Below are 20,081 nucleotides of genomic sequence, written 5' to 3'. Positions count from 1 at the left end.
AATTAATATATTTTTGCCCCCATATTTCTTTCAACTCTTTTTTATTTGTAAGTAAATATCTCATAGAAATTGGAGAAAAATATGCTGGTCTGTTAATTTATAATGCCTATGACTAATGCCTGGATATTTTAAAATATATCTCCACAAAACAAGGAATTTTATAATTTATGCACCCATTATCCTTAAAGTAAGGATAAAGTAAACCTATTCAATTTTCTCAGAAGATACAATAATGTGTGAAATTGCCCTTGCCATTTTTTTAACTGATGGCTCTTCTCTAATTGAAAGCTGTACACACACATGTTAGTAACCATGTTAGTAATCTGAGATTTATAACTTGCTTATTTCCAAGTGGTTTTGATATTCTTATAAAATTCATTGCAATATGCTATAGCACAATTCAGTGACAGAATCCAGTGAAACCCAGTGGAGGGATATATCTAACAAGATGCCCGAGCCTGTATAATTACTGCCCCAAGCACTGAACTGAAATGAACATCAGGGACACGAAGGCACAAAGCAAGACTGCTGGGCAAGTTCAGTTCTCATTCTCTGAGCAGAACATAATTTAGATCGAGGAGATAAACTTTGTGGCACTGAATTCAAGAACAAATGTATTGTAAAGTTTTTCAAATTGAGGTCATGGAATAACAAAAGACAAAATCACTGTTCAAATAGGCATTTCTCTAAAAGCTGAGGGCATAACATTTAATCACATTTCAGTAAAGCCATTTCTTCAGGGAGCTGAGATAAAAGGGTCTATTGCTCTCTGGTGACCCAACAATCCCGAGGAAAAGATTAGAGAATTCAGAGCAGAGTTCCTGGTGTTCTATGGTGTGTTCAGTGTCCATTTAGTCATTCACCCCAGTTGTACTGAATTTCTACTCTATATGAGGAACTGTTCTAGCTTCTAAGAATTCAGTATGTGTGTATGTGCACGCGCACGCGCACACACACACACACTATTTACATCCCATTTTATCAGTGGTTATAATGTAAAATAGATTTTTATTCTAGTAGGTAACACACTAAATAAAACTATAGTTAAAACATGGGATTTTAGGTGAAGATAAGCACCACTGAAAAATTTAAAAGTGAGAATGAGCACATTGGGAAGCAAGGTAGGATGCTAATATATAAAGAAAAAAAGGCAGGTCCTGGCCAGGTAGCTCAGTTGGTTAGAATGTTGCCCAATATACCAAGGTTTCTGGTTCTATCCTCAGTCAGGACACATACAAGAATCAACCAATGAATGCATAAGTAAGTGGAATGACAAATTGAAGTTTCTTTTTCCCTTTTTCTCTTCTTCTCCCCCCCCCCCCGCCCCCCCCCCCCCCCCCCCCCGCCCATCTCAAATCAATTTAAAAACAAAAGGCCAAGGTGGTTACATGCTCTTGGTTCCATACTTAATAGAGAGATTAAACTAGTATTCAAGGCCAAGTCTTCTGGCTTATTATGGCTCTAAAGTATGATTTTCACAATCAGCTGTCATTAATAGTCTGAAAACTATATCAAAATTTTAGTTCCCTGTATGGACCTAAATCACTCCCTTCAATAGTGTCCTAAAATCATTCCTTGTTTCCAAAAGCCAAATCAGACTGATTTTCTTGCTTTTCCTGTTAGGTGCCTAAACACTGCTTTTAGAGACTTATATCCTGGTAAGAAAGAAAAGCACATGCATGAATAATTCAGGAGGCAGAATGTTTGGGAGACAGTTAGAATACAACAGAATAGAAACCTGAGCCTTCTTACAGGGGACCTTTGCACCTTCATGCGGGTTTCAGAGCAGAAGTGGCAGGGGAGCCTTGTCAGGTTCTGGGAGGATGAAAAAATTAACCCGAGGAAATGGGGGACTGGATGTCGTAGAGGAAGGAGCACCGTGAGCATGAGCAGCCACGAGGGAAATTATTGGAGACATTAAGGAAAAAAGTAGGAATGTGGAGGAAAATGTGGAACTAAGGCTAGGAAAATATATAAGAATCTGGTCTTGCTCTAACCGGCTTGGCTCAGTGGATAGAGCGTCGGCCTGCAGACTGAAGGGTCCCAGGATCGATTCAGGTCAAGGGCATGTACCTTGGTTGCGGGTACATCCCCAGTAGGGGGTGTGCAAGAGGCAGCTGATCGATGGTTCTCTCTCATCGATGTTTCTAACTATCTCTCTCCCTTCCTCTCTGTAAAAAATCAATAAAATATATTTAAAAAAAAATAATAATCTGGTCTTTTGGGAACAAGGAGCCATTCAAAGGTTTTTGACAGTGGACTAACATGATAAAAGTTAGTGAAAATCAACTTAGCAGTATTTCCCAATAGTTTAACAGCATAACCTGTAGCCACTGGAAGACCACATGTTATATAATTGCAAATCCAATGGTAGGGTATTTGTTAATGATGCTAGCTGGTGTGTGAAATTATCTTCAGGAATTGCCCTAAAAGTAAGGCTCAACATATTGTGATAGTGACATAGTTTGATCAAGGATTTACCTGGATTACAAATTCTAAGATTCTTTCAGAGAAGTAAGACCAAATGCCCTGAGATGTTTATGAGATGGGATGACTTCTTTTCTCTGTATCTGGATGGGTATAGCTATGTACCATTTTTGTCAAATTTGAAAAAAATGGCAGTCGAATTGTTGTTTGGAGCTTTGTTTTCTTATAGAATGCCAGTTGAGAAAGGCTGAAATACAAGTCAACAAAACGGCACAGATTCTGCAAATCTATATTTTCATGATTTACAAATCCTTGTGAAATTATTAAAGCTCTCCTCATAATCAGAAGACTTTCAAATCAGTTCCCTATAGCTGTCGTTCCAGGGATAACTAGAACATATATTAAAGTGGGCTAAGTTAGTCTCATTCAAAGGTCAGAGTGATGGAGCTCAGATATTGATCCTTATGGTATCTAGAACATCTGGGGTTTGTTCTTTCTTACATCTCCGTGAAACCACTTTTTCACGGCGACTAGACAAATAGAAACTTAAACCTTAAAAATGCGAAAATCTAAAGCGAAGTCTCTGGAAATAGATCATGTAGACGCTAAAAATTTAGTAGTTAAAATGGGTCTTGATGTTAACTCCTACAAGTTCAGGTTAAAATACTTTTTTTTTTATCCTGAAGTGTTTTTAAAATTTGATTACTAGGGTCATGAAATATATTCACTAGCCCTTTATGACATAGAATGATTTGAATCCATAAGATATTTATTGATTCAAGTTACTTTATTGAGATTTGGTGAATTTTGTTTATTTAGTTAGAACCAGGGCTAGCCAGGTTCTTTCAGTAGAAAAATTCATGATTTTAAGCCACATATAAAGGCGTGGGGGAGTGTGATATATTCAAAAGAACTACAGCTTGATAGTGTGATAATAACTGAGTGTCAATGTGAGGTAGTGAAAGACAGGTTTAGTAGAAATTTTTAAGATCCTAGCCTAGAAGTTGTCAAGTTGGTTGATGAGAGATTTGTTGCCAAGCTTGTGGGATACTCAACAAGGCCTGTGACCAGGAGAGATTTACAAAGAGGTCAGGTATAGTAAGGACATTAGGTGGGAACACTAAGCAAGGCTAGTGTTATAACGTAATGTTTTATAATTTTTTTGAAGCATTTCAAGTCTGGCTTTCATAATTTAGCCTCAGAGATACATATAAAACAGAAGAGGCACTGACTCTATCCAGCTTCTTTTACATAAGAAATTCTAATGGAAAACTGGAGTCTTATATAGTCAGCAGGTTTTTGGGGGCATCATTATCTTGAATGGTTCATTGTAGACAAATGAATTTTTTTTTTGATTCTCAGGTTTTAAAATACCACTTGGCCTTTAAGAGTGAGGAAGGATATTTAAAGCAAAGATGGGAAATCATATGGAAAAAGAAATATGGTTCTAGTTGGAATGAAGTCTAAATGGGTCTCTACTGAAATAAGAAAGAAGGAAGGAATTTTTGCACATATGGAGAGAGAACTAGTTCAGGCTAGAAAAGATTTTCAATGTAGAACTTCATTATATATTTAATTAAAGAGGATGAAATAAGTGCTTATTTATATTTATAAAGCTATCCTAAAAATTTACTAATATGAATTTTGTAAATTAATATTTTCACAGATGTGATTTATATAAAGGATAGTCCTTACCTAGTTATTATTCCTTTGGGTTTATTGTGTCACACTGCATAACAACTAGTCTACTGATATGTGCTATTGTAAACAAGATACTCTATCCAGCAAAGCTATCAATTATCATAGAAGGTCAGATAAAGAGCTTCACAGACAACAAAAAGCTAACGGTGTTCACCACCAAACCAGTATTACATGAAATGTTAAAGGATGTTCTTTAAGATAAAGAAGGGGAAAAGAAGATAAAAAAATATAAACAATAAAATGGCAATAAATACATATCTATCAACAATTGAATCTAAAAATAAACAAACAAGGAACCTAATGAACAAAATAAACTGATGAATAATATAGAAGCAGAGGAATGGAAATATGGAACAGACTGACAAAACTCAGAGGGGAGGGAAGAAGAGTGCGGGAAGAGATTAATAAAAAAATTTGTATGCATATATACATTACCCATGGACACAGACAATAGGGTGGTGAAGGCCTGGGGCAGGGTGGGATGGGGTGGAGGAGGGGAATGGAGGAAAGGGTGGACACCTGTAATACTCTCAACATAAATATATATTTTTAAAATCAAGAAAAAAAGATACTTAATATTAGAAAGTGACTATTCTTCTATCTCATATTAAACACAATTTTCTAAAAAAGCAACATGTCCTGAATATTCTACTTCTAATCTTTTCAAAACATTGACATTGAAATAAGTCAGTTAACTCATAAAATTAAGCAAAAATGTTTAGACATTTGCATAAGATCCCATTTCTATTTTTCCTATTTAAACCTAAAACCAATGTTCTAGCAGATTTTTAATTCACAATACAAGCACTATTGATTCTAAATTCAAGAATGAAAATCTGATTTCTATTGATATTTAATGCATGGTTATAACATTACTATTTTAATTATGTGATTCATTAAATATGCACCATAGATATCTTTTTGTGAATAAATTTCTGAATGCAGAATGAATTTTAAGTAAACATTTTATCTCTTGGAAGATTTATTTTAAAGAAAAGTAAATTACATTTTGGTAAACATTCTGTTACTTGTTGGGCAAGGACAGAATATAGATAGAACTTGGAGAGACTGAGAAATTATGATAAATTGGATCTGAATTTTGTGTATGACGTTGGAAACTTTCCACACACATGATCTTTTTCTTTTTGATAAACAAATACAAATGAAATTACAGTCAAGTGTTGGAAGATCCCTCTACAAATCCAGGAGGTTGTATTGATTTTTCATTATGGCATTCTTTGACTTTTAAGCTATTAGAGGTCTATAAAAGGGTTTTTTTTTAAATCTGTCATCTGTTAGGAATATGTCAGATATCTAATGAAAATAGATATAGGAGGCACCAGGTATCTATTCCAAACCTGGATCTCATTTCAATTAGCATCGTCTATCTTTTTTTGTAAGTGTGTAAGGTTAGAATCATCACTGACATTCCCATGTATGTAGCAGTTTCCTTCAAAGGCAGTTGTCATAATCCTACCTTTTTTGTATACTCTGGGAAGCCTTGAGTAGGGATAAACTATTTACCTTGGGATGAAGAACCCAAGCCTGATTCTGCCAGAGATGCTAGAGAAAATGATGAATGACAAATATATCACCAAGGAATCCTCCCTCTAAGAGGCTGACAGGAATTCTAATTTTTAGGATTGCCATCACTGCCAAGAAGGATATTTCTTTTTTTTGAGCTCCAGATGGAAATATTGCCTATGCTGAAAAAGCACTCTCATTCTTTTTTTTCTTTGTTATCTTTCTCATGGTGTATCATATCTGGTAAAAATAAATTTACTTAAACAAATGTGAAAGATTAAATTTATCCAGGGATTTTCCTTGGACATATCTTAAAATTACCTAAGTTCAATGAAAAATAGATGTTTTATAAAAATTTTATTTTTAAACTTTTTTTGTAATATAACTATTTATAAGGACTGTCTAATACATGTATTTTTGTTCACTTTTTAAAAATTCCTATGTTTTTTGGCTTTGGTGAAATTTGGTCTCCATATAAGGAATTTTATTGGATGAAAAGTATCAAAATTTAAAGTGATTTTGAATATGCCAGAAGAATTTAATAAGATTGCATTTAATAGGAATGAGTTATGGATGAGTTCCATGTTTTATACTTGAATATAAAGAATCCATCCCCCAAGTGCTAAATACAGGAAGCAAAATCTAAAATCACTTATTTGACAAAAACGTGGGATTTCTAGTTGACAGTAAATGCAATATGGTGCACCAGAACATACTGATATTTAACTATGCAATTTGACCACAGATTGAATGAATACATTTGTTATAAAATAAGCAATGTGATATCATGCTTTATGTTGTACTGTTCAGCTCTGGTGCCACCCTTTGAAAAGAATAAGGACTATTCAGATCATATTTATAAGAAAATAACCAAGAAATTTTTTTAATTCTCCTTTACATTTAACTAAGTAATAAGTTGTCAAATACAACTTGACAAGGTGAGCCAAATATCCATCTCTCCCTGGGCATTAGCACGACATAAAATCAAACCCATTGGATGGTGAATTTTGAACAACAGGGACAGTTTACTTTTCTTTCTAGGGATTAAAGCTTTTAAACTTTTTGTTTCACAGGAGTCTGAACTCATAGAACTAAGAGAAACCATTGAAATGCTGAAGGCCCAGAATTCTGCTGCCCAGGCTGCCATCCAGGGAGCCCTAAATGGTCCAGATCACCCTCCTAAAGGTATAGTTAGAAATATTGCCATTTTGCATCCAATACATTAGTCCTTTATTTACTAATTGGATAAAAGCTGCTTTTACTCAGTGACTTTTTTTTTATAATGAATATTTGGTATTAATGTAGTCCGAATCTCAGAATTTAAGAGGGGCTTTCACTGTCAAATAATTTTTAAACGGACCTTAAAGAATTAGCTTCTATAGTTATATACACATTTCTCTTTACTTTATTTGGTGAAGGTGGGGATGAATGATTGGTTAATGCATTTATATCTGACCTCAAGCAAAATAAACCCAGTAAGGAGTATGAAAATGTATATCTATATAAAAAATAAAATCAAAGTACAAAGTAGTGGGTTTAGGGGGAGCAACTCATCTGGGAGGTAAGTGCAGTAAAAATGTACACTTTTGTAGAGAATTTTAAAACAGTAAGACAATGAAAGTTGGTGTTTTTCATTATTACTATGCATCAACAATTCTAAACAATGATGCAATCATTTTCTCTGCCACCACCCGTGATGAGCTCCTGATGGAAATATTGCCTATAACTGAAAAAAAATGTTCTATATTAATATCTTATCCCTTTTTTACATAAATTCCTCTTATGCACATTCCAACTCTTTTCAATAGCATTCAGTATGCTCACCTCTCTACCTAAATTCTGAATGCCTATCATCTCTCTTCCCATTTTCAGATTAATTCTGGGAAATTTTTTAAAAATATATTTTATTGATTTTTTACAGAGAGGAAGGGATAAAGAGAGAGAATTAGAAATATCAATGAGAGAGAAACATCGATCAGCTGCCTCCTGCCCACCTCCCACTGGGGATGTGCCCGCAACCAAGGTACATGCCCTTGACTGGAATCGAACCTGGGAACCTTCAGTCCATAGGCCGACGCTCTATCCACTGAGCCAAACCAGTTAGGGCAATTCTGGGAAATTTTTATGGAATTTTTCAATGTCTTCAGCAGCCAGTCACACTCAGACCACTGGAATGTTGCTTCTCTTCTCACCACTCCACCAAAATTGTTCCCTTCAGGATCAATAATAACTTATATGACATTAAATTCAGTAAAACACTTAAAATTCTTATTGCATTTGACATGGTAACAGCATTTGATACTAATGCCTATTCCTTCCTACTTGAAACATTTTGTTTTAATATATTTTATTGATTTTTTACAGAGAGGAAGGGAGAGAGATAGAGAGTTAGAAACATCGATGAGAGAGAAACATCAATCAGCTGCCTCCTGCACCTCTCCTACTGGGGATGTGCCCACAACCCAGGTACATGCCCTTGACCGGAATCGAACCCGGGACCTTTCAGTCCACAGGCCGACGCTCTATACACTGAGCCAAACCTGTTTCGGCTCACATTTTTTTTCTAATGTTCATGACATCCACATTCCTAGTTTTTCTTCTGCTTCTTTGAAATCTCTTTTAAAGTTTCTCTTGTAGGTTCACTTGTTTGTATCCATTTGTTAAATGTTGGTATTTCTTTGGACCCGGTCCTAAACTCTATTCCATTATGTTTTTTTATATTATGATTCTCTCCATCCTATCTAAAATTTTCTACAAAATCATCTAGTGCTCTAGCTTTGTCATTTATGTGTTGCCAACTGTCAAATCTATCTCTTCAATCTAGGCTCATCTCTTGAGTTACAGATCTGTATGTACAGTTGCCGAGGAGAGAACTCCATTTAGTTACCTTTGAATGTCTGTGTGTCAGCTTTAACTCGACATCTCCAAATTTGAAATTGTCATCTTCTCTCTCACACCTGCTTTGCCGTCAGTGTTTCTTGCCTCAGTAAATGGCACCTTTCTTATAGCCAGAAATCTATTAGTATATGTCACATATAATCCTCCTCTCCTCACTTAAGAAATTGCCAGGTTGATTCCACCCCTTGACTATCTCTTGGATCTGTTCCTCCTTTCCCTGATCCTACTATCAACATCCCTCATCTCCTCCCTGAATCATGACCAGAAACTCCTAAAGCCTTCCTGCTCTTCATCTTACACCACTTCACCTCACTCTTCACACTGCAGCTAGAGCAGTTGTCCAACAACATATATCTCCATACATGTATCTCATATTGCGCTTAGGATGACATACAAACACCTTAGCTTGACACAATCTCTCTTTTTCAGCTTCATTTAGTCAATAAATATTTATTGATTACCAATCATGTGCTAGACACTGTTCCAGACCTTGCTTTTTTGTCAGATTGCATATTTCATATTTCACCTACCCTGAACATCTTCCAATTCTTCACAAGTACTTTATATATTCTGTTTATATTCTGCTTGGAACTTTCTACCGTTTGTGAAGCATAAAAACTTTTTGAGACCTTGCAAGAATTAGCCTAAATATGCCTCCTTGACCCATAAACTGGATGAGATCCTGTTGTGATGGGTTTCTTGAAATAACTGTACTTCCCCCATCAAAATGTGCATTATACTGTGATGCCTTGATTTATTTAATGTACTGCCTCTCCTGCTCTATGGTAGGGTGGTATGTTTTCTTAATCCTAGTGGCTGTGATGATGCCTTGCCTATGAAAGGTGCTTATTAAAATTTTATAGAAAAGAATATAATTTTTAAAACATAATTTAAATTTTAGGAAAACAATTATGTAAAGTGAGACATACTAGTTCTCTAGAGACTACTTCTGTTAAGAATTTAGCAACTTTGCATGTGGGGGAGTTGGTTACATGCTGCATGGAAAATTACTGCATATTTAAAGCTTATCTGAGAGCTATAACAAAGCAGCTTATGTTCTAAATCTTCACGTCCTAAATAGGTCCAGAAGGGATTTTAAAAAGCTTAATCCTTTCTTCAACACAGTGCAAGTCACTGAAGTAAAACTTTCTGGGAGGATTTCTTTTATCTTAGGCAACAGGTAGCTTAATGTTTCTACTAGAATTAAAATATAGGAATTTCTTGGCTCAAAAATGGGGAAAGGGTGCCTAAAGTAAATACAAGTGATACAAACTGGTCAAAAAAGATTTAAACATAATTTGACAAGACTTAAAACTGACAAAAACAAATGGTTGCACAAATAGTTGTAAAGGGTTCAATATAGGTATATAGGATATGAAAATTCAGTATTAAAATCAATGAACACAAATTGTATATGGAGAAACTACACAGTAAATTGGGCTTATTATGTATATTTTCTTGGGTTATTAAGGTGATTGTATAGGCTATACATTTGTCTTCTTAAATATATAATAAAGTTTTGAGACCTTTAAGATTTTTATGTCAGGAAAAAATTTAACATGTAATCTTAAGTTATGTATTTGGAGTGAGGCAGCACTTTTATAGACAGATCAAACTATGGTAAAATCACATAGTAATTTATAAAGTTATGTTAACTTTATACTTTCTCTATATTTTTGTATCACATTTATTAACAAAGCCTGATAAATAATAGTAGTCTATAATAGAATATTTATTTATTCACAAACATTATCTGAGCATCTGCTGTGTATTAGGCACTCTGTTTGATCTTAAAAGACAAAGATAAAAAAAGAGAGAGAGAGCCAGTGTACTCAAGGGCTCACAATCCATTCTAACAAAAGGTAATTTATGTATAATATATATAACAATTATGATTTTATAACTAAATAATTGCTATAAGGCAGAAAGGTAAAGGTAGTGGAAATTTGTATTTATATTTTTCAAAACCTGCTGTTGCTTTTTAAGTCACTACCTCTGTGCATAAACATGGAATAGTATTTCCTTAAAATATACCAAGTACAATTTGACAAAACATGTATTAAATTGCAGTCAACAGTAAATAATTTTTAGAAATATCAGGCGAACATAGTTGTGTTGAATGACTAATAAGAATAAATTTATTCAACGAGTACTTATTGATCGCCAATCACATGCGATACTGACTATAAAATGGTAAACGAAATAGAAATAGCCTTTGTCTTCATCAATTGTTGACATGTAGGAGAGCAGAAAATAAACAGTTGTGATCACTGGTGTAGCTAATGTGCATGCCCAAGTAGTTCTAAGTTCTAAAATAGATGAGAAAAGGTGTCAGAGAGAGTGAGGGCACCAGGAAACCTACTGCAGGCTGCATAGTCAGGAAAGGCCTCTTATTAGCAACAAGTGAGAGATCCAAGGAGTAAGTACGAAGTCATATTTTAAAATGAGAGAGGAATATTCAAGAAGGGTCTTGAGACAGAAAATAGATTTTAGTGCCTTTATGAAATTAATACAAGGAAGGTAATGAGCAAAGATATAAAGCGAATAGAACCAGAATGGAGAATAAGTACTGACCAGATTACTGAGAGACTTTTAGGCCATATTTAGGAATCTAAATTATTTTTATTCCTATTAAAATGAGAATCTATTGAAAAGTCTTAAGTGAGGGAGTGATGAGGAAGTTTTTCTTTTAAAAAGATTTCCCAGCTACTGTTTGTAGAATGGTACGCTGCGATAAAAAAGAAGGAATTCTTACCATAGATGGAACTGGAGAGTATTATGCTAAGCAAAATAAGCCAGTCAGAGAAAGATAAATATCACATGATCTCACTCATTTGTGGAATATAATGAACAACATAAACTGATGAACAAAAACAGATCCAGAGACAGAGGAGCATCTATCAGACCATAAAACCTCAGAGGGAAGGTAGGGGAGGGTGGGGGTAAGGGGAGAGATCAACCAAAGGACTTGTATGCATGCATATAAGCCTAACCGATGGATACAGATACCAGGGGGGTGAGGTCATGAGTGGGGGGTTGGGGGGACAATGGGGGGATAAGGACACATATGTAATACCTTAATCAATAAAGAAAAAAAAGAATGGCTTGAAGGTGCATAAGTTGAACAGGTATTCTTGCTGTCGAGCAAGTAAGTGATGATTGTGGTTTGAACTGGGACAGTGGTGATGCAAAGGGTGAGAAGTGGAAAATGAATACCGGAACAAACACATACCTGAAATATATACTTTGAGAGTAAGCTTCTCCATTCATTCAGATTCTTGTATTTGTTTGGTCAGCCATTCTTTACCTAGTTCTGTGATGTTCCATGTACTGAATCAAATACTTATAAGCCCAAGAAAGGAATTGTTAGAGAAAGGTAAAATGCATTACCTTCATCCTATGATATTATTGAAAGTATGCCTTTGTTAATCTTTATTGGAAATATAGTCACAGTTGAGCATAACTAATACCTATCAGGACTACTTTTGACCTCTGATTACAAGAATTTACCTATCTTTTTAAAATTGGGGATTAATAAAAGTCAAATACAATTTATTATCTGGATGTAATAAAAACTCTGGATACTTTCATGCTTAATACATCTTCTCTCTTTGTGAAAGTCATTTATTAGGGCAAAACTACATCTTGTTCAGAAAAACTTATAGACAACTGCAGAAGAAATTTATAATACAAATAAATACCTACACACATTTTTCTATCTATTACTCATCTAACCTCCATATTAGTTCAGAGATATCATGTTCTTATTATTGAATGAAAATGGCACACATCTATATACCTTGGTTTAGCTTTTTGCTTTGATAATATTATTGGCATGCAAAAACAGTAAATGTTATCATTATTTTTACAGATACTTTTAAGAGACCAAACTCAAGGGATTCTGAAAAGTTGCTCTAGTTTTCCCCCCTGTATAAAATGTGTCAGCATGTTATTATATTAAAGGAAAAATTAAACCACTTATTGATATATATGTATATAAGTGTAAGGATGGAGACATGTTTACATATATACCCACATGTATACTTATTTATTATGTTTTTAAAGTAACCAGTTACAGTTTTATTGGCATGGATCATTTTACTGATAAATCAGTCAACTGGAAATCTTTGATTTTCTATTATTATTTCTATGGAAAAGTTTTGAAAGCCATATAGTAATTTGCAATATCTTCCATTGTGATTTTTTGCTTGATTAATCTTTATTGATGCCAATTAAATAGAGTAATAGAAATAGCCTAAAAGCAGATTTGACCTTAAAAATATTTTTAAGCTCTTTATGTCTCCACTAACAATTAATATCAAGTTACTGTAAGTGGATAAATTTTTTATTTTAATATGTATAAATGTCTTATATGCTGTTTGTATAGAGTAAGTCAATATCTTCAAAGAGAGATTAAATATAAAATACTATCCTCCTTAAAATATGTAACTCAAGAAGTACCACATGCTTTTTAGAAATACACTAGAGGCCCGGTGCATGAAATTCGTGCACAGTTGGGGTCCCCTCAGCCCAGCCTGCACCCTCTCCAATTGGGGATTCCTTGGTGAATGTCCAACTGCCGGTTTAGGCCCAATCCCAGGGATTGGGCCTAAACCGGTAATTGGACATCCCTCTCACAATCTGGGACCACTGGCTCCTAACTGTTCACCTGCCTGCCGGCCTGATCACCCCTAACTGCCCCCCCCCCCACGCCCGCTGGCCTGGTTGCCTCTTACTGCCCCCCTCTGCTGGCCTGTCACCCCCAACTGCCCCCCCAACAGCCTGACTGCCCCCCTGCCTGCCAGCCTGGTCACCCCCAACTTCTTCCCTCCGCCGGCCTGGTTGCCCCCAACTACCCCCCCCCCCCCCCCCACTGGCCTGGTCACCCCAGGAAGCCTGCTGTTCAGCCATTTGGTTGTCCCTCACTAACCCCCCCTGCCAGCCTTGTCGCCCCATGCAGCCTGCTGTTAGGTCGTTACTGTTATTGTGATGGTGTCCTGGACAATTTGCATATCCCTCTATTATTAGTATAGATAGATGGCAGTTAGCACACCAGACATTAGAATCAATCCAGGTCTCTGGTTGGCTTCCCTGGTTTTCAGCTGAGTGACTAAGAGAAAATTACATTAACTGATTCAATTCACTTCAGCAGTTTACGTAAAGATTACAATTAGAAGTTCCCAGGGCAGAGTAAGTACAGAATAAAAGCTAGCTTTATAATTACCTGTTGTTATTGTTACTGTTACTATTGTTCCAAATCATCAGCAGGGGTTAGGGGTAAGATGGAATGTTTTCTGTGTAATTCACAAATGCCGTCTACACATTCTCTGTCTCTTAAGGCTCTTTCTCTCAGTGTGTCTCCCACTTTGTCCAGTTACTTAACTTCCTTGCACTTCAGTTCCTCACCTGTGAGATGAAGTGCTTAGATGACTGCCAAGATTTGTTTTGGCTCTAACATGGTATGATTCTATGAAATGGACAGTTAATATATTTGGGTTCAGTAACTTTATTCAAAGCACAAATACTAAAAAGACACAATTAATTCCCATGCTATTATGAGTTTCCATTGACTCCATGAAACTAATCATTTGAAATAAATTGTTTTGGAAGTGCAGTTTGATCCAGGTATTGAGTAGAATCGCTAGCATAGCATTTCATTTTTGGACAAAACTCAGCACTCATTAAACCACCAGTACTGGAAACTTATATGAGATGCTTATTAAACCTTAATGCAGATAAGCCAGTTAATTAAAGTAAATATGGTTGCATTCTATTAAACTTATAAATGATCTTACAAAGCTATGTTGACTTTTATTAGCAGAATGCCTCTCAGAAAAACTAAATTCTAATTTGTTCGGAATTATTAACTTTTTATGAGCAAATGTGATCCTCTCTATCTGTTGCTAGATCTCCGCATCAGAAGGCAGCATTCCTCTGAAAGCGTTTCTAGTATCAACAGTGCCACCAGCCATTCCAGCATTGGCAGTGGTAATGATGCTGACTCCAAGAAAAAGAAAAAGAAAAACTGGGTAAGCTCTCTTCAGTCATGGAACTCTGAGGCTCATTGTTGCACAGTGAGTCAGGCTTTTTATCCTTTGGGGCTTTAGAGATGTGCAGCAGTTTATAAAGAGTCTCATTCAGTGACTAGCTCCTCAAATGCTGCACTCGTCACCAAGGTTAGGGTGGCATGGTGCTGAAGAGCATGTTTTAGATTTGGGACTAAACGTGGGTTTGAATTCCTGCTCTGCCACTTTTTTTTTAAATCTCAGGCTGATTACTTCACCTTTTGTGGGGGCCTAAATATTCTCATCTGTAAAAATAGGATGAGTAATACTGACTTTGTAAAGTTGTTGTAAAGAAAAATAACATCTGTAAATAGATGACTGGTGTAGGGATTTATTGTGCAGAAGGAGAAGAAAAAGATGATGGTGATGATGATGATTATAGTGGTGATGATGGTGATGATGGTGATGGTGGTGATGATGGTGATGATGGTAATGGTGGTAGTGATGACACTGATGATGATGGTGATGGTAATGATGATGGTGATGGTGATGGAGAAAGAGAAGAAATGGCGTTGATAAAAGGGAAAGAAGAGACCATGAAAGTCTCCCCACTCCTCACATCAATGGGGTTTTTCATTTGAGTAAAGTTCCACCGTGTAAGAAATCAACTACATTAATGTCTGCTTTATTTTTTTAGCAGGAGAATATAGCAGGAATATGGGAATGCACTTTAACAGAACTAGTTTGCAAGAGATATTATTTATGATAATATTAAGCAATTTCTTAAAATAACTGAGGGGAAGATGCTATCATTGCAAAAATGTTTAAAAACAATGAAGTAAAGGATTTCGCTTAATGCCATGAAACAAAGCAGATTTTAAATAAGTACAACTCTTGATGGAATCTAAAATATAACTCTCAGAAGATTTTCCTGGAGTACCTTCTATGAATAATGAGAGAAATATCTTTTTTTTGTTTTAAAAAATGTTTATGCAGGTAATATTTTAAAATACTGATCAGCCTTCATTCCCTTGATTTGTAATTACACACTCTTTCATGTTTCTGCAAGGTGAACTCTAGAGGAAGTGAGGTGAATATAAACTGTGGGCAATTTGGCATGCATCTATATAAAACACCCTACCTTGGCATGAATGCTATTTATTTTGGCAGTAGGCTTTTATACCCTTTAAAAGCAGATTACCTTGTATGTCTTTCCTTTGTGTCTTTTCACTTTAATCTCAAATTTTAAAAAGAAGAAGTAAAACCATTTTCTGAATAGAGCTGTAGGGGATACCGATTCTGATTTTAAATAGTATGGGAATTGAAAATTTGAATAGAAAACCACAGTTAATGAAGTGTTAGGTGAATTTGATTTAATTTTGCTTTTTAAGTTTATACTGTCAGCAGGACATGACTTGATTGTAGCGCCAAAGTGGCCATTTAAAACAAATTGCCTTGAAGAGAGAATCATTGGGAATGAAATCCCTTCAAGGTACTTAGTTTTAAATGAGTGCTCTGACAGCCATGCCCTTGACCCTGCACTATTTAAAAGCCTTCCATGTTTGCGCTACGCTGGATTAATACAAGAATAAAACAAAAACACAAAACATGGTATCTTTTTTTTTTTAGAGATACTGTGCTGCAACTGTTAATACTCTGCTTTTACATACTGACCCCAGGCAGTGGCTAGGATGGCACCTGCAAACTAACGCCCCAAAGCAAAATTCTCCAAGTGCAAATAGACAAGAAAGGTAATTTCTGTCCTTTTTTCAGCTGAGAAGCTCATTCAAACAAGCCTTTGGGAAGAAAAAGTCCACCAAGCCTCCTTCCTCACATTCAGACATTGAAGAGCTCACGGACTCATCTCTTCCCGCATCCCCCAAGTTGCCCCACAACACTGGTGACGGTGGGTCGGCATCCATGAAGCCCTCGCAGTCGGCCTCGGCGTAAGTCACTCCCTCTGCAGAATGCTGAACATTTTCTGCCAACAACTTCAGGCCTAGCCCATACTTGTGTCCTAAAGGTCATCAGGTTGTGCTGCCACACCATCTCCTCACCAGCCTTTTTCAGAGCCTCCTTAGAATGTCAGACAGCGTTTGTTTCAATCGTTTCGTCTATTAGAATTTGAGTGTTTCTTGGTCTCATTCTCCACTTTTCTAAGTTATTATTCTCACTTCTTTTCACTTGCACCTGTCCATGGATCTGTCTAACTGTGCGTTAAATGCAGGTCACCTCTTGTCTGGCCACCAAAGAAACGTCGCAATGGCCCTGTCATCTACAAGCATAGATCCCGGTAAAATGGAGTGTGATGCATGAAAACTGCAAAGAGCCAGGTTCTAACCTAGACGGTGTTTGCTTTTGCTTTTTCTAAAACCACTCGCATGCGTTTCAACAATCGAAACCTCCTCTGTCTTTCTGGTTTTGAAGCAAAATTTTGTTTTCGAAAGCCAAACCGCAATCCACTCTCCTTAATTGTATGAGATAATCCAGCGTAGCGTTTTTATCATGTAGCCCACCACTTGAATTTACAAGATAGAATGCAGACTATACAAACGTGCTCTGATGCTCCTCTTTGTTTTATATAGCATTTAAATCAGATTTCCCTTATATGCCCATGACAATGACTAGCCTAGAATTGTCATATAGAACAGGGCCACTAAGGACCATGTAAGACGATTGTGCATCCTATAAAACTTCATAACTCACAGAGGAAGGAAGAACACACTAAGATTTTATGATCAGCAACCTAGTTCTCACATTTTAAATGACAGTGATATCAGCTGCAAGACAAATTCTTTTGACATATTTTCTACAAAAGTGTCCACAAAACAGTAACAGAACAACAATGAGGATGTAATGTATATGACCTTTCAGCAGCCCTCGATGAGACTGCTTTTATGGGCTGAAATCTGTGATTTAGCTTCATTAGCTGTGATCCCCTGAGTCAGCTGAGCCTAGCAGGAGGATTATGTAACACTCATCCATTATTTCCATGTTCAAAACTAATCTCTCTGATTTATTTCCTACAATCTGTATATTGAATTTTCATGGTAACTTGAAGATGGTATTATGGCAAATAAGATTATTCTTTGCACAATTTTATAAAACAAGAAATCAACATTTTAAGAACATAATAACTTCTCTTTAAAAAAGAATATTTCATATGTTGCAAATAGAGAGTTCAGTCCCTTGGAAAAGGGTAGAATGAAATGTAATATCACTATGGCTCTGCAGCCCATAAATTTCAGCAACAAGAGGCTTTTGAGGGTCACTTTATATACAGTAATAAGAGACTGTTTTCATACTTCAGAAAATAGGAAGAGAAGATTAAAGAAAAAGATAGTTCCTATCTCCAATTGTGAACCCATGACTGTATTACTGTGTGTAAAACCCTTTCTCCTTTTCTCTAGGTTTTGCCAGCAGCAAATAATTTCTGTCCCTGCTGGTTAATATTACAGTCCAGTCTTCAAGAGAAACATTGCTTTTCCTAACCCTCTGGCTTCCCCCAACCACCAATTTGTGTTTGTTTCCTTTTTCAGCATCTGTGAATGCACTGAGGCTGAGGCAGAGATAATTCTGCAGCTGAAGAGTGAGCTCAGAGAAAAGGAATTAAAATTAACAGACATTCGGCTGGAGGCCCTCAGCTCGGCTCATCACCTCGATCAGATCCGGGAGGCCATGAACCGGATGCAGGTCAGTGCTGATGCAAGGAACGCGTGGAGGGATGGACAATACTGCTTACTTCCGTCTCTCAGTTATTTACAAAAACAAATCTCACCGCACACCTTTTTATGGAAATGTACTCTGTTTATTCAATCTTTGTAACTTATTTTTTATTATCAAACGGAGAAATCTCGGATGTTGAAAGTGGGAAAACAAAATGGTCAGTTGCACACACAGGCCATTCAATACACTTACAGGTGATTGGATGCACTTGGCAGCTAAGATTTTAGAGACTGCTATAATCCTTGCTTCTTCACTTTTCCGTGATTTGCCTTTATGTTGGATTTTTTCCTGCTCTTTTGAAATCTGACTTTCAAATACCTTTACCTATTTTCTACTGAAAAACAAAAGTAATGAGAAAACTATAGAAATATAACTCAAGCTTTCTAAATCTGAAAGTAAAAGTAAAAGTCAAATGCCATCTGTAAAAGTAAAGCTTTTGTATTTTTTTTGAAGCATCTGAGGGCTAAATTCAGACTCAGTCTGTGCTCAGACTAAGTTTTCATTTTATTATTGTGAACCAGTAATCACTTGCTACCGCAGATGACTGAGGGAGAAAAGCTCATTGCTGAGCAGATTCATCTGCCGCTGTATACATTCATCAAAAGCCTTTTGTTGTTTTAGAGAGCCTCGTGCTCCCATTTTGAAGGAATAAAAACTTTTTCAGATGTTAGCTAGGATTCTGAAGTAATTTGAAATCACTTTATTTGCATTATTTTGCTCTGATTTTCAACTCTCTGTGAATTCAGAATATTACAAATGTCATCTGCTATGAGATTTTAACAGTACTTTTAAAATGAGAAATGTAAAAAAGAGATAGAAATCAAAAAGAGAAATGTTATGAAGTCTTCAATTATAGTATTCTCAAATGAGGCCATATCCTGAAAACATCTGATATATTCAAAAAATAATTATTGAAATAATAATGGGTAGTTGTCTATATTTTTGAATATATGAATGTGAGAGACAAGAAAATATTACTTCTCCTTTTTGGGGAGAAAGTCTGTTTTCATAATTTATATTTGTTTATTTAACACTAGAGGCCCAGTGCTTGAAATTAGTGCCCTTGGGAGCCCACGCCCTCTCACAGTCCAGGAGCCCTCGGGGGATGTCTGACTGATGGCTTAGGCCCACTCCCCTCAGTCGGACATCCCCTGAGGAGTCCTTAGCAATGCTGCCGAGGCCAGAGAGGATCCCGCCACCACTGCTGCACTCGCCAGCCCTGAGCCCGGCTTCTGGCTGAGCAGTGCTCCCCCTGTGGGAGCTCACTGACCACCAGGGGGCAGCTCCTGCATTGAGCGTCTGCCCCCTGGTGGTCAGTGTGCATCATAGTGACGGGTCCTTCAGCTGTTCGTCGATTTGCATATTAGCCTTTTATTACATAGGATATGACCACATGCTTTATTTAGTAAACAATCCAATTAACTCTGATAAAAGAGATGATAGCATTTTCTCAACCAAACCTATTCGATTTTTTTCATGTTTCCCATCTTCACAAAAGAATGAAATTGAAATACTGAAGGCTGAAAATGATCGGCTGAAGGCAGAAACTGGTAACACAGCTAAGCCTACTCGGCCATCCTCAGAATCCTCAAGTAGCACATCCTCCTCATCCTCACGGCAGTCGCTGGGACTTTCTCTAAACAATCTGAACATCACGGAGTCTGTTACCTCAGGTGACTGTGTGCGCTCACCTGCCTGAATCAAAGTGCTCCTATGACTCAACCGGGGCAGGGTGGTGATGGTGTGTGTGTGTGGGGGGGGGGGGGATTGGGGGGTGGCGGATACTGGAATTTGGAGAAC

At 36.5% G+C, this 20,081-nt stretch overlaps 1 protein-coding gene across 4 annotated transcripts in view; it reads left to right on the top strand.

Annotated features, from left to right (window-relative positions):
- The window catches only part of NAV3 (neuron navigator 3), an 832,877-nt gene that overhangs the window by 776,009 nt on the left and 36,787 nt on the right, over positions 1–20,081 (top strand). For 3 of the 4 annotated variants that reach the window (XM_070409676.1, XM_070409674.1, XM_070409677.1), the window contains 6 exons: positions 6,726–6,837; positions 14,458–14,579; positions 15,625–15,645; positions 16,329–16,501; positions 18,095–18,248; positions 19,780–19,954. In XM_070409676.1, the coding sequence (XP_070265777.1) occupies positions 6,726–6,837; positions 14,458–14,579; positions 15,625–15,645; positions 16,329–16,501; positions 18,095–18,248; positions 19,780–19,954 (757 nt within the window). The remainder of the gene's footprint in view (positions 1–6,725; positions 6,838–14,457; positions 14,580–15,624; positions 15,646–16,328; positions 16,502–18,094; positions 18,249–19,779; positions 19,955–20,081) is intronic. The other variant, XM_070409675.1, reaches the window with a different exon arrangement.

The sequence above is a fragment of the Myotis yumanensis genome, unplaced genomic scaffold (genome assembly GCF_028538775.1).
Source record: "Myotis yumanensis isolate MYYU_CA2020_CCGP unplaced genomic scaffold, mMyoYum1.0.hap1 SCAF_3, whole genome shotgun sequence".
Classification (NCBI taxonomy): Eukaryota; Metazoa; Chordata; class Mammalia; order Chiroptera; family Vespertilionidae; genus Myotis; species Myotis yumanensis.
This window is presented reverse-complemented; position numbering and strand designations above follow the sequence as displayed.